The following is a 13,234-nucleotide window of genomic DNA, read 5'->3' on the forward strand; positions in this document are numbered from 1 at the left end:
TTAGACACGAGGTAAGCTTAAGATGGTGTTACTCCAGTGCTGAAATTACAACAAAGACTAGAACACTGCACTAAGAAGAAGCTGCTGTTGGCATTGCTCAAGTTGGGAAGAGGATTCTTATAAGTGCTGAACAATCCATAACTTTGTTTTGGCTTTACACTTGGCAGAGAGTATAAGATGAGATCAGCTGTGGGATTTTTCGGTGCAGCAAATCTTTGTAAATGTTTTTGACAGTGTTTTAACTGAGGCCTTAGGAATGGACCGCTCCTTAGATCTTCATTCACTTATGGGGAGAGATACCACATAAAAGTTTGGAGGCAGAGGCAAAATAATAACTTGCTGGATAACTTTGAATAATTACCCAGAAGTGACTCCAGCCTTTTTTACCCTTACCAGCTCAATTACATGACAAGGACATTAGCCTGTATAGATGCTATTGAGGTTCGTCGTCATTCTTTTGGACAGCTGCAGGCAAGAAATACGTGTTAAGTGTGACTAAGGTCAGTCTTGAGGTGTTTGCACAGAAAAACTGAAATTTAAATAAAATCTTTCATACTCTGAATGGCCTTCAATAGCAGGTGCTTAGTATAGCTACCACATGGGACATATTTGGGACCCAGCCCTTGAGAAATCACCTCCGCTTCCAGACTTAAATATTTAGTTAAATCACAGATAGAGAGGTTTCACTTTGACAACTGCAGTGGACCCATCCAACCACCTGCCTGTGCTAAATCATGAAAATTCCTTCAGCACTAATGTAAACCAGCATTGGCATAGCCAAAAGGTCTCGCCTTTGGGACCTTATAAGTGTTTAGCCATGCATTAGTTAATGTTGTTGCGATAAGGATGTTGTGCTCCAAAACTAAATACTTATAAGGTCCCAAAGGCGATACCTATTGCCTATGCTTGTTTTTACATGGTCGCAGGGTGGTTGTGTGAACAGTTGCAGGGGGACGTTATGGGTTTCACTGCCTTGGATTCACAGTGGGCGCTGCGTATGGCTGCGACCGGTGCAGACCGTGTTCCTATGTGGGACAGGATGGACTTGCCTTTTGTTGTTTTGGAGGGGTGGCTGGATTCTCCTGTGACCCCAACCCCTCTTGCTGCGTGGTTTGAATGACCGCCAGGAGAGATGGCGCGGAGCGGCAAACTGGAAGCTGGGCTTCTGAGTGTGGGGTGAGCACTCTTAATCTGTCTGACGCGGGTCCCTTTCCTTTTTTAATTGTGGTGTGTGTGCCAGGAGCACAGGTTGGAGCTGACATGGAGACAGCTTCTGAGCCGAGGCTTGGGAAATGGGTTGAATGGTGACATGGTGCCTGGAAGCACCTTGGAGTCCAAGGGGGCTTGGGCGTGACTCGGCACGAGTGCCCGAGGGGAGGGCGAGTATATCACACTGCAGCAGTCACAAAGAGCAGTATACAAAGACCTTAATGAGGGGGCTCGCTGCACACTCTCAGGACAGAAACAACTAGACAGCACGTCTAGTCAGCACGCTTTGCTTTGTCGAAATGCATTTCAGCAGTAGTCCTGTTGCAGCGTTCAAGCACTGCAAATTGTACTCAGTAAATTAACCATGGAAGAGTGGTAGTTGCCAGCCTTAAGGTCACAGCAGTGGAATCTGAAATGGATGGGGATGGAGTGTCAGTGTTTTTCCTCCCGTTTTGTGAGGATGTGCCCCTGCGGGTTCCAGTCACCAGTCAGGCCACCAACATACAGCCGCAGTAAATGGCAGCCTCCTACCAGGAAAGCTACTCTGTGATTGGGTATGAGAAGCAAGGATGATGTTTCCCTCTGTAATTGGCCAACTTCTCCCACCTTCTGATAGGTGTGCTGTGTATATGTTGGAGAAAGTTTTCTAAACAAGGGAGGTCGGCCCGGCTGTCGCTCAGTGCACGCGAGCGCTCATGGCGGCGAGCTTTCACTTTAAACTGCGTTTAAAGTGAAAGCACGCAAGATGGCGGCGGACTTTTACTGTCCTTACATGCATGCGCATGCTGTTAGGTTTGGACAAATGGCGAGAGCAGCCATCTTTGTCCATCCCTTCGCGTGCATGTAAGGCTTTGGGAGAATCGATTACAAAAGGTCCTCTCCATGGTGAGAGTAGCGCATGCGCAGCTATATAAAATAGACATGTAGGAATTAGCTGTCTTCTGCCAAATCATGTTCCAGACAACTCATCAATCTCAATATTCAGATCCATTGTCCCTTTTATAATATAGCCTGTCTTGGTCACATCTAAAGGGCGTTCTAGCACTTTGTAAAAAAACTAAATCAGCTTATTCACTCAAATATCTTCCATCAAGTGTGTCTCCTGTGTACCTCCCTAGAGTGTGACAGTCTGGCGGGTACAAGGGAGCAACTGTGTAACTATATAAATCGGTATAATGTGATGAAAAGTTGGTTGAGCACTGATCTCTAGTCCCAGTTATTCCATCAACTTATAATTCCCTAAGAGTAAGGTCGATCTCTCGTACGAGCCTTTTGTCTCCAGTTGTGGAGGGTGGACAGGATGGAGGAAAATAGTGCCAATAGAGGAAAAGCTATGTAGGGGCAACCACAGCAGATGTTGATGGGTATTCAGCATAACAGCTTTTCTAGTTTAGAGTTTAAAAGAAGCAGAGATCAAGTCTAATGCTGGGACAAGTTGGGCAGCTTTAATATACCTGACAGAATGTGGAAATCCGAACCCTCCCTCCCATGAACAACTGTATAAAACTGCATTAGCCACATTGGGAGGTTTGTCATACCACTCAAAGGACCATAGCTTTCTTTGGATCAGTGCAAACCCGTCTTACGTATCTGAAGTGGGAGAACCCTAACCATGTAAAGATAATGTGGGAGAAAATTCATTTTAATGCAGTTGACTCTACCCATCCACGAGATCTCAAGTCGGCCCCAACTACTGATGTCTTTGAAGAGAACGTCCAAAAGATGTGAGATATTGAAAAGGAAAACACTGGAAGAGACCCTCCGAATGGACATCCCCCAAGTAGTGAAAATCGTTAGCGGCCCTAGTGAAACCCCTGGACTCAACCAGTTTTTATAAAGAAGATGACACAGGGTCGATTTCATCTCTGACCTCGCCGGAAACATCTGGAAAGTGGAGAGATGGCAAATATCTAAAGCCTCGCCTCTATATAGTTCCTTTTAAAAAGAAACAAAGGCATCACAGACCTCTTATCAAATAGGAGCCATCCTCAGTCTTGATACCTTTAATATAGTTCTTCATCCGGGCAAGCCTAATCCTGTATGCCAACAGTTTGACCTTGTTTCCCTTCTCATAGTACAATTGTTTGGTTTCCAATAGCTTATAGGCCGCTTTTTTGTTCATCAGAGCCTCCAACTCCCCCTTTGCTTTTTGTAGTTTCCCATAGACAAGGCGTGAGGCAGTTTGTTTATGTTCCCTCTTCAACTTGAGGATAGCACCCTCTAGTTCTGCTAGTTGGAGGTTGAGAAATATAAACAAGCAGTGGTGTGTGCTGTAAACTCATCCTGTATCGCTGTTTTAGCAGCATCCCAAACTGTGGGGCAAGAAAGATCCTCAGTCAGGTTCTCAGCAAAGTAGCATTCAAGCACTTCCTTGATATTGGAAAGGAGAACCGGATTGCAGAAAGCGATCAAATACATTTTTGATAGTGGATATGATCGCCATCATGGCGACGCCGTCAAAAGGGATAGTGTAACCGAAGTGTGAAACTTGAGACCCGATAGTCCCACTATCTACTCTAGGCAAGAGGGTGGCCAAAACCAAAACCAGAAATACACAAATCTAATTCTTGTATTAATTTATGTTCGAGAAGTGCGAATGGTCCCAATCATGAGTATGAAGATGATGCTGAACATCCACTAAATTCAAATCTGTAACACTCTGGGTCAAAGACTGCGGAGGATGGGACGCTTCCCACGAGGAAGTTGTACGATCCACGGTTGGCTGTAAGGTTGCGTTGTTGTCTCCACCCAAAATCATTTTTTGTCCGGAGGCAGTGGGCACAGCCGCAAACAGAGCAGAAAAGAAGGGCGCCTTGTGGTAATTGGGACCATACATGAAAGCAATGGAATAAGGGGTTATCTTATTCAAGATGTAGATCATCACACATCCCTTCTCTTTGTTCCTATGTGTGGAGGTCATCTTCAACTGCACACCTGTCCTAATAAGAATCTCAACCTGTTTTGTCTTGGAAGCAGAAGAATGGAGCTGACTGGGAGAATGTGTGAATCGAGCCTGGAGACATTTCTTGCCAACAGGTAGGACTCTTAAAGCAAGACCACATACACACTGCTGGCGGAGATCCAGCAGACTCCCGCTTTACACTTACTAAGGCCCTGGACCTTGAGGGACTAAAAACATAATGGCAGGTCAACTGCCATGATATTCATAAGGCCAAAAGGAAGGCCATGAGCAGACACCCACCCGGGACCACCCTGTACAACCTAAACTTTGATCGCCTGCCCTGGTGAGATCAACACAATAAACAATAAAACAATATACATCAAAACAATGCCAAAAGGCATAAAAAACATCTGCTTCGTAACCAACTGAAGCCTGTTCCTGCACTCCTTCCCCCTCCATACCAAACCCCTAAAACCAGCAAGACCAAACGTAAAAGGAAAATTAAAAGCACAACAAACTACTAAAAAATATATACAAAAACCAGAATCCAGCTTCCTCAACGTATCCCCACTGATGAGGTATCCTGTGTCAATGAAGAAAAAAGTTAGAAGGGAGCTAACTCCTAGTAGTATCTGGCCCTCCTACCCACCCATTCTGAGGACAAAAAAATAAAACCTGCAATAATGGGGAGCAGATTAATACGCTGGTTTGCATAAATAAGAGGAATGGGGAGGGTGGGGGAAGTGAGGTGGACTGGGTGGGGCAAGGGTAGGGAAAGGCGGGGGAGAAAAGGGGAAAAAGAGAGAACAAATGCAAGCAAATTACATCAGTAGCTTATCTCACACCAAAGGAGCAAAGTCTTTTTCAGAACGTATAAAGTACTTTGCAAATTTTTTGTCGTCTCTCTCCCGCCGACATCTCTGCAATCTCCGGGAGTGCTGTGTCCGTCACTCTGACAGGTGGGTTCTGGTTAGGCTGAGGGTCCCCCCCCTCCCCCCCTGCCGTTAACTATTTAACTATAATTTCAATAGCTGCAAAACATCATTCACAAGGAGAGAATGCCATAGAAAAATCTTGGTAGAGGTGCAGTGTTGATACTCTGTTGAGCAGTAAATCTTTATCTTGAGCTGCCCTGATGATGTCCTCTTTCATGCAAAAAAAGTTTACCCAGGCCAGAACATCACGTGGTGGTTGGTGCAAACCTAATAAGCGTTGGTGACTATATGAACCCAGGCAAGTTTGACCGATTGGCCAAACAGGCCCACAACATAGTCCTGCAGCTCTGAGACGGTCACAGATTTTTGTATTTTTGAAATGTGGACATTGTTTCTGCTGGATCTGTTTTTCTTATCATTGATTCGGTCTTGTAAAAGTTTGTACCGCTGTTCCAACTCATGAACCCCAGTCATGAGAACATCCCATTCATGCTTCTCATCCGCCATCAGTCTGAAGGTCATCCACCCTATTTATATTTTGCAGATTTTGGTCAAGTTAGGTAAGTTTGGTAACAGCAGTATGAAACTCCTTTTTATTCCCACCCAAACCTTTGTGAAATTAGTCCACATTTTCCGGATATTAGCCTTGGTCAACAAGGCCATCCTATTGGGCACAGTTGTTTGGGAAGGAGTCTGCATGGCCATTGCCACAGAGTCTGAAATACTGGGCATAGAAGAGTGTTGGGAAAAGTTCAGCAATGCTCAGGCCTTTGGGTAGCTTCACTTTCTTAGCAGGCAGCAGAACACATGCCCAGCAGCAGTGGCAGATCCTCAAGAGAAGGGGGGGTGGGGGGAGATCCCTGTGGGATCGAGCACTGTTTGTTATGGTGCTGTCAGAAGAGACAGAGCGGCTTATAGCAAGGCCTCATGCGCTAATACGCCGCAGCGAAATAAAGGCCTCAGCCTTCCAGCCATAGAAAGTCACATCCAGCAAAATGTGTATCGGTCCATATTAACACATGTAAAATGACACCTCCAATTAAGGTTCAAAACGGTTGTAGGCCCCCCAAGTGATGTCATGGGCCTGAGGCAATGACCCATCCTTCAGTTCCATTGTTTAGAGAGCCATCTGAAACTCCCAGGCCCGCTCACATCAATCCCGGGTAAAATCATGCACGCTCTCTGGAGGACCCTATCGCAAGAAAGCAGCAGACCATCACAGAAGGGAAGCCCCCTTACTGCAGCTCCCCCGTCCATCATGTAGCATGCGTACAGGAAATAGACAGGAGTCCAGGGTAGGCATTAAAATAAAAATAAATAAAAGCAATGCAGCCAATTTGTAAAGGAAATGCTCATCTAGGTTGAAAGAGGCTATAAGAGGTCATCCAGCATGTGCAGTTGGGAGCCGTGCGGGGACATCTCCCAGCCATCAAGTCAAGTTGAACATTGGAAACCGCTCTGCTTCCTGAGATCTGAGGGAGGGAGCCATGTGATCTACATGCTAGGGCATTGGCCAGCCTAGTGAGATCAAAGCATTTGGCCCTGGCTGTCCCTGCAGTCACCAGCAGCTCGTGGCAGCAGGAGACTGGGAAAAGAGTCCATTGCGTTTGTACACTGACTCGCTAGGCCATAAGAAAGCACTGTAGTTGCCGCAGCTCTAGGCCAAATCCAACCACGGCCGAGCGCACTGGAAGGCCCCATTTTGGCAGAAAGAGTGGAGTCACCTGGCCTCGGAAAAAAGCCACAGATCTATGGATTACCGCAGTACATGCAGTGCTTGTTCGTAGCAACTTGTAGGGAATGGGTTCTCCCTTGTGATCTGGCTGTCCGGATCTGCTCCACCCGGACATGATGGTCACTGCAGCCAGGAGGGCCGTCACACCAGTGGAGCTCAGCAAGGATCCAACTGCATAGCTCCTCGTCGTAGACACACTCATTTATATTTAATATAATAGATAAATATTGATCATGCAAAAATGTTGCACCTAGTTTTTGTAGAGAATTGACTGCTGAACCAATTAAGAAAGAAGTTAAATATGTTGATCCATTCAGAAGTTGAGTGAAAAACGTATTCTGGTGACAATGTGGTTGTTAAAAACACTTCTGCTAAGTTTCACACTTTCACCTAAAAAAATTCTAGACTATTCAGATTTAAAAGAGGGTCTACTTTAGATCTGCCATACTTTAGATCGGCCAATCTCCACCTTCTATGTAACGATACGTATATGGTGCATTTGGTGCTTTTGGAAGTGAATTAAATTAAAGCCTTTAAGGTTCCTGACGTCTGAAAAGTTGTGCAGTAACTGTTGTAGCTGTGTATACTTTGTGACTGATTATCAAAACTTACAGATTTAGGTATTCTTGTCACTGTAGAAAATCAAGATAGTACGTAATTTACTTGGTTCTCAACAACATGTTTCTGTGCGTGTGTGTGTGTTAGCGTGTGCATGCATTGGGTGGGTGTGGACCCTTGTTCCTGTACAGGAGTCAACTGTATATGTACAAGTGCATTGCATATATCTTTCTGTGCATATGCATTTGTTTGCGTATATATGTGTGAAGGTACAGAAACATGTGTTTCGTAGAGCAGTAACACTGGTGGTGTATATTAAAACAAGGAGATTACTGGTTTTATAATATTACCCTGCAAGAGACATGACTAGGAATATAGAAAGCACTGCCGGATATGTGGCAGTCCGATATGTGTCCCACACAGTGCTACCTTGGGACAAAGAGGACATTGACACAGGCATGATACTGACAGCTATTTTGCTCTAAGGTAGCCCACAAATGCCTGGTGAAACCACATTTATTGTGAATCAAGCTTTGAGCAGTCACTAGGATGCCTTCTTCTGGTGGAAATAAGAGATTTTCTTTTTAATGAATGTCTGCCCCCCCAAAAGTACTGATCGAAATCCCAAAGATGATTTTAAATACAGCTTCCAAGCCCATCATGGTACTATTTTTTAACCTTTTTTTGTTTGTATTTTTGTTAAGGAAGGAAGAAAGATACTCATAAATGCCACCAATAATAGAAAAGTACAAAATAAAGAAAAGTACAGCACAAAGCAAAATGTGCTGTACAATGACCTATTGGGTTAGAGAAGAAAAAATCAACATTGGCAAAATAAAAATAATTCGGGAACGGATCCTGTGTATGCATACATATGTATATGGTTGCCATCTTGTGATGCCATTTCAAAAATATCTTGAATTCCATCACAAGATGACTCTTGTAATGAAGCTTTTTTGTTTCTTTTAAACTCTATTGCAAGATGGTAGCTGTGCACGTATTGTGTGCCACCATTCCTGTCTGCAAGGTGGAGAGGATTGTTTCAAAGACTACCTAAAACTAATCTGGCAGCATTTCTTAGGTCACAAGATAGCCCCTTTAAATCAATGGAAATGTATTGTTTTCTGTGACATTTTACTTGCACAACATCCAGCACTTTCATGGGCTTGGTAGGCACTCTTGGAAAATTAAAACAACATTAAATAAGTTGATTGGCTAATGGTAGAAGAGTCTTAGTAACTCCTGATGCTGAATGACGTTATTGTCAGATGTATTTGTGTCAACTTGAGGTGTGCAATATGTTAAGGCGTTTATTTTTATCATTCAGATACTGAAGTCCCTTATATGGCTACAGAAGGGGACTATACCTACTACCTGGGTGTATGTGGAGCAACAAAAGCAGAAGCCTGTCAAGGACAAAATGTTTCTGCATGCCAAGTAAAAGTTCAGGGTAGTAGTACTAAGGCATGGGTTGCAGGCAGAGGTACAAACCAAATCCTCAGGTAAGGAAATTCTCTTGAGTTTCTTTGTGGCTGGATTTCGCATTGCTTTTCTTCTGGGGTGAAATCCTAGGTATATTGCAAGTAAAGTGTATGAAAAAACTATTCCAGATCATATTGAATAATGCAGGTTTTATGCCATACCACAGGAATAGTGTTTTTCCTGATTCATTGAAAATGCCGTGAGCTCCACTTTATTATGTCTATGCAATTGATGTGCATGTCTAAATGAAGTACGTGTAAATTGACTATTCATATTAAAATGTCTTAAAGCAAGCAATGTTCTTCCAAAAAGTGACCACTGCTTTCCATTTGAGCCCTGCAGGGAATTTTGATGGCTAAGGCACAAAGACTTCAAATAGGAATCAATAATTTTTGTGTCCGTTTTGATCTGAAACCTATTACAAGTTGGCATGAATTGCTCTGTGTCACTCCTTTTGTTCCACCACTGTTTGTCACAAGCTGTAAGTAAAAAGTTTTTTTTTTTTAAACCTTTATTTGGAGATAGGCAAGAAACAGCAGCAGTGCAATCATGGTACATACAGATGAGAATGGACAGTGCAAGATGGCATAACGATCAGATAGTCCAGAGTACAATTCGACATGTACGTCAGTGCATGCAGAAATGGACAAAACATATAGCAATTGTATACATGCATCACATAGCGTATTCAAAAACCATAGCAGCAATCCGTGAGGGAGGCAGAAGCTTTTAGCGAACATTCTAGGTGGAGGGGAGAAATGCAACACTCCAGCGGACAGTCCAACCCTCAAGCATGACGCGGTCCATACAGGCCCACCCTCCAAACTCCATCGATCATAAGGCAGGGATCGGCCCAATAACCCGTGATCAGTGGCAGCACAGTAGGGCGTGCAGCCTCCCCAGCTCAGCAAAAAGAAGGAGACAATCCCTCCCGCAGCACCCTCCAAATACGCAGCCAATGTCAGTGCAGCACAGCAAGCTCTACGCCGGTATTAACCAATTCCAACCCGGTCTTCATTTTCCGACTCAGAGTCCTGTACCGCCCTAGTGAGGGAGATACACCTGTAGTGGACTCCAGAAATCCTTGGGCCTACATCTCACAGGCATCAGCTCCGCATAAACATTATATTGATCCTGACAATAGATTAGATCACGTAGCCAGTCCTTAAACTGTGGCACCCTGCCACGGCCCCAACAACAGGCCACTCTACGTTTAGCTAACAATAAGGCCACATCAGCAAATCTACGGTGGAGGACCGGCACCTCCCTGGTGTACCCAAGCAGGAGGACCAAAGGGTCGAACAACACTCCATCCTCAGTCATAATCTGAAGCGCAGCATGGACCTGCACCCAATACTCCAGAACGTCCGCACATTCCCACGCCAGGTGCAGGAAGTCAGCACCCTCCGCCCGGCATCTAAGACATCTATCGTCCTCCGCCAATCGAAACCGAAGTTTCCTCGCCGGGGTATAATAGAACCTTTGGACAAACTTATAATGTATAATTTTCAGACGGCAACTGGAGGAGACGTTAGCAGTAACACCACAGCAGTACTTCCACTGTTCATCAGTGATGGTGATGCCCAGCTCAGCGTCCCACTGCTCTCGAACCCGACTGGACGGTACAGCACGCTGCCGCCTAATGGCACCATACAGCTTCGAGACCAAATGACGACCATCAGAAACCAGGAGTACGTGGAGCGGGAGGGTTACCTCCGGTTCCGCAGGAAAATCCGGTAGCAATGCACGAAGGCCCTGCCTAAGGCGAATATAATAGAACAGCTCCAAGGGGGAACCATCAACCACACCAAAAAACTGAGCGCGGGTACGAAAGGTGCCCTCATGGAAAATGCCACCTCATGTAAGGATCCCAAGTCGCTTGCAAAGACGCTGAAACCCCGTCTCCTGTAACAGAGATAGAGCAGGGTGATAGGCTAGAGGTAGTTCCGGCGAGTAGAGAAAGGAAACACCCAGTAAACGCGCCACACGTTTCCAAGCATCCACCGTACACGTCACCGTCGTCTGATGCGTGTCCACATCGGCCACATTGCCCAGCACCATCCCCTCAAGCGGAAGCGGGTGGGCGACCCAGTGTTCAGCCGCCACTTGTGGCATAAACGGCGTGGGACGCATCCAATGGTAAGCATAGTGCGTTTGAGCGCTGAGGTAATAAAGTTCAAAATCAGGGACATCAAAGCCCCCATCGGCATAGGGTAACGTAAGGGTAGCCCACGCCACACGTGGCTGTTTGCCCCCCCCAGAACCACCGGATGAGCTCAGATCGAAGTCGACGAAAACAGTAAGCCCCTGGGTGATACGGAATGTTTTGGAAGAGATACAGAAACCGCGGCAGAACCACCATTTTGATAAGGGACGCCCGACCAGCCATGGACAGAGGCAACGACTTCCACCTCGTGACGTCATCCGCCAGCTTAGTAATAGCCACGCCGTAGTTAAGCCTGACAGTCTCCTCCCTGTCCAACGAGACAACAATACCGAGGTACCGCAGTTCCGAATCGCACCATTCCAAAGGGAAGTCAAGCGGAAATCGATGCACCGCCGCAGTGAGCGGGAAGAGTTGGGACTTCTGCCAGTTGATATGTATCCCGGAAATACCCCCAAAAGCCACCAGCTCCCGCAACAACGCATTAAGATTCGCCTGTGGGTCTTTCACATAAAGCGTGACATCGTCAGCATATAAAGAGATACCAACCTGGCGTTGAAAACAATTGAACGCGCTCTGTTGGTGCCGCTGGCGAATCCGTCAGGCCAGAGGTTCAATGGCAATGGGAAATAGGAGGGGCGAGAGGGGACATCCCTGTCTGGTCCCCCTAGTTAGAGGAAACGGGGAGGAAAGCACACCATTCACCACCACCCTAGCCACCGGGTCGGTATACAACAGTTTGATCCAAGATATAAAGATCCGAGGAAACCCCATCCTGCACAGAACATCAATAAGGTAACCCCACTCCACAGAATCAAACGCTTTTGTGGCGTCTAGAAACACGGCTGCTACCGGAAGCTCAGGAGCAATAGTCGGGATGAGGGAGAACAAAGTTCGAAGATTGTGGGAAGTAACGCGACCAGGCACAAACCCAGACTGGTCTGGCAAGACAATAACGGGCATAAGCTCAGACAGCCTAACCGCCAGCACTTTCGCGAGTATCTTGACATCACAGTTAAGTAATGAAAGGGGCCTATAGGAACCTACATCAAGGGGATCCTTACCCGGTTTAAGCAACGAGGTAATAGCGACTTCTCTCATAGAACACGGCAGCCGCCCCTCCTCAAGGGACTCCTCAAACACCTCGCGGAGAACAGGAGCCATAATATCCATGTAACATTTATAGAATTAAGCAGGTAGTCCGTCCAGCCCAGTGGCTTTCCCGTTATTAAGGGACATGATGGCCTCCCTGATCTCTTCCACCTCCAGGGGTCTACCCAAGAACGCCCTATGATCATCCGACAGCCAACAGAGCGCCAAATCATCCAGGAATCCACCATAACGTGTCTCCCCTGACTGCTGTGTTGTGTACAATTGGGTGTAATGGTGAATGAATGTCCGCTGTATCTCCGCAGTGTCCCTACAGTGAGTGCCATCCGGCAACACTAGTTACAGCACATCCGAGCTATACCTTTGATGCCTAGTAAGCGAAGCAAGCACCTTCCCAGGCCTCTCCCCCTCACAGTATCTCCTCGCCGTCCAATACTTCCCCCCTATGTTTAGACTCCCTGGCAGCCTCTTCCTCGGACTCCGAAAGCTTGGTCCGAAATTGGCCCAAGAGGTCGGGATCAGAACCAGCCTGCAATCTAAGCTCCAATTGTCGTAGGTCACCCTCCAAGCCCTCGAGAGTCCGAACTATCAATTTCAGTATTCCACAACTCTTGGATATAGTGGCACCACGGATCGTAACCTTAAATGCCTCCCATATCACCTCCACACTATCAACAGATCCTTTGTTCCTTGGAAAGAAAGCCTCTATCTCCTCGCCAAGTTCCGCCTTAAACTCAGGGTCCAGCAGGGCAGTCGGGAAAAGTCGCCACGGAGGGCGCGGCCTATGCAGCCCGGGTACAGAGAGCACAACCTTAACCGGGCAGTGATCAGAGTATGTCCTAGCCAGATGCACCGCCTCCCGCAGACCGGCCACCAGCCCTCTGGAAAGAAAGACATAGTTCAGCCTCGCCCATGTGCGTGCGTGTGCGGTGTAATGCGTGCCCTCTCTAGTGGTCGGATGTACATGCTTCCAGCTATCGATTAACCCAGCCTCCTCTACAATGCCTCGCAAGCCATCTCTAGCTTGCACGTTGTACTGAGGGCAACCTTCCGACCTATCCACCATAGCCTGAATAGCAAAGTTGAAGTCCCCCCCCCCCCCCCACACAATATGGGAGGCCTCAACAGTAAGCACGTGG

General features: G+C 46.5%; 1 protein-coding gene across 1 annotated transcript in view; it reads left to right on the top strand.

Annotated features, from left to right (window-relative positions):
• The window catches only part of IGF2R (insulin like growth factor 2 receptor), a 1,757,136-nt gene that overhangs the window by 299,349 nt on the left and 1,444,553 nt on the right, over positions 1-13,234 (top strand). Inside the window, exon 9 of the mRNA XM_086927157.1 lies at positions 8,667-8,841. Within this exon, the coding sequence (XP_086783283.1) occupies positions 8,667-8,841 (175 nt within the window). The remainder of the gene's footprint in view (positions 1-8,666; positions 8,842-13,234) is intronic.

Source organism: Lissotriton vulgaris, chromosome 6 (genome assembly GCF_964263255.1).
Source record: "Lissotriton vulgaris chromosome 6, aLisVul1.2, whole genome shotgun sequence".
Taxonomy (NCBI): Eukaryota; Metazoa; Chordata; class Amphibia; order Caudata; family Salamandridae; genus Lissotriton; species Lissotriton vulgaris.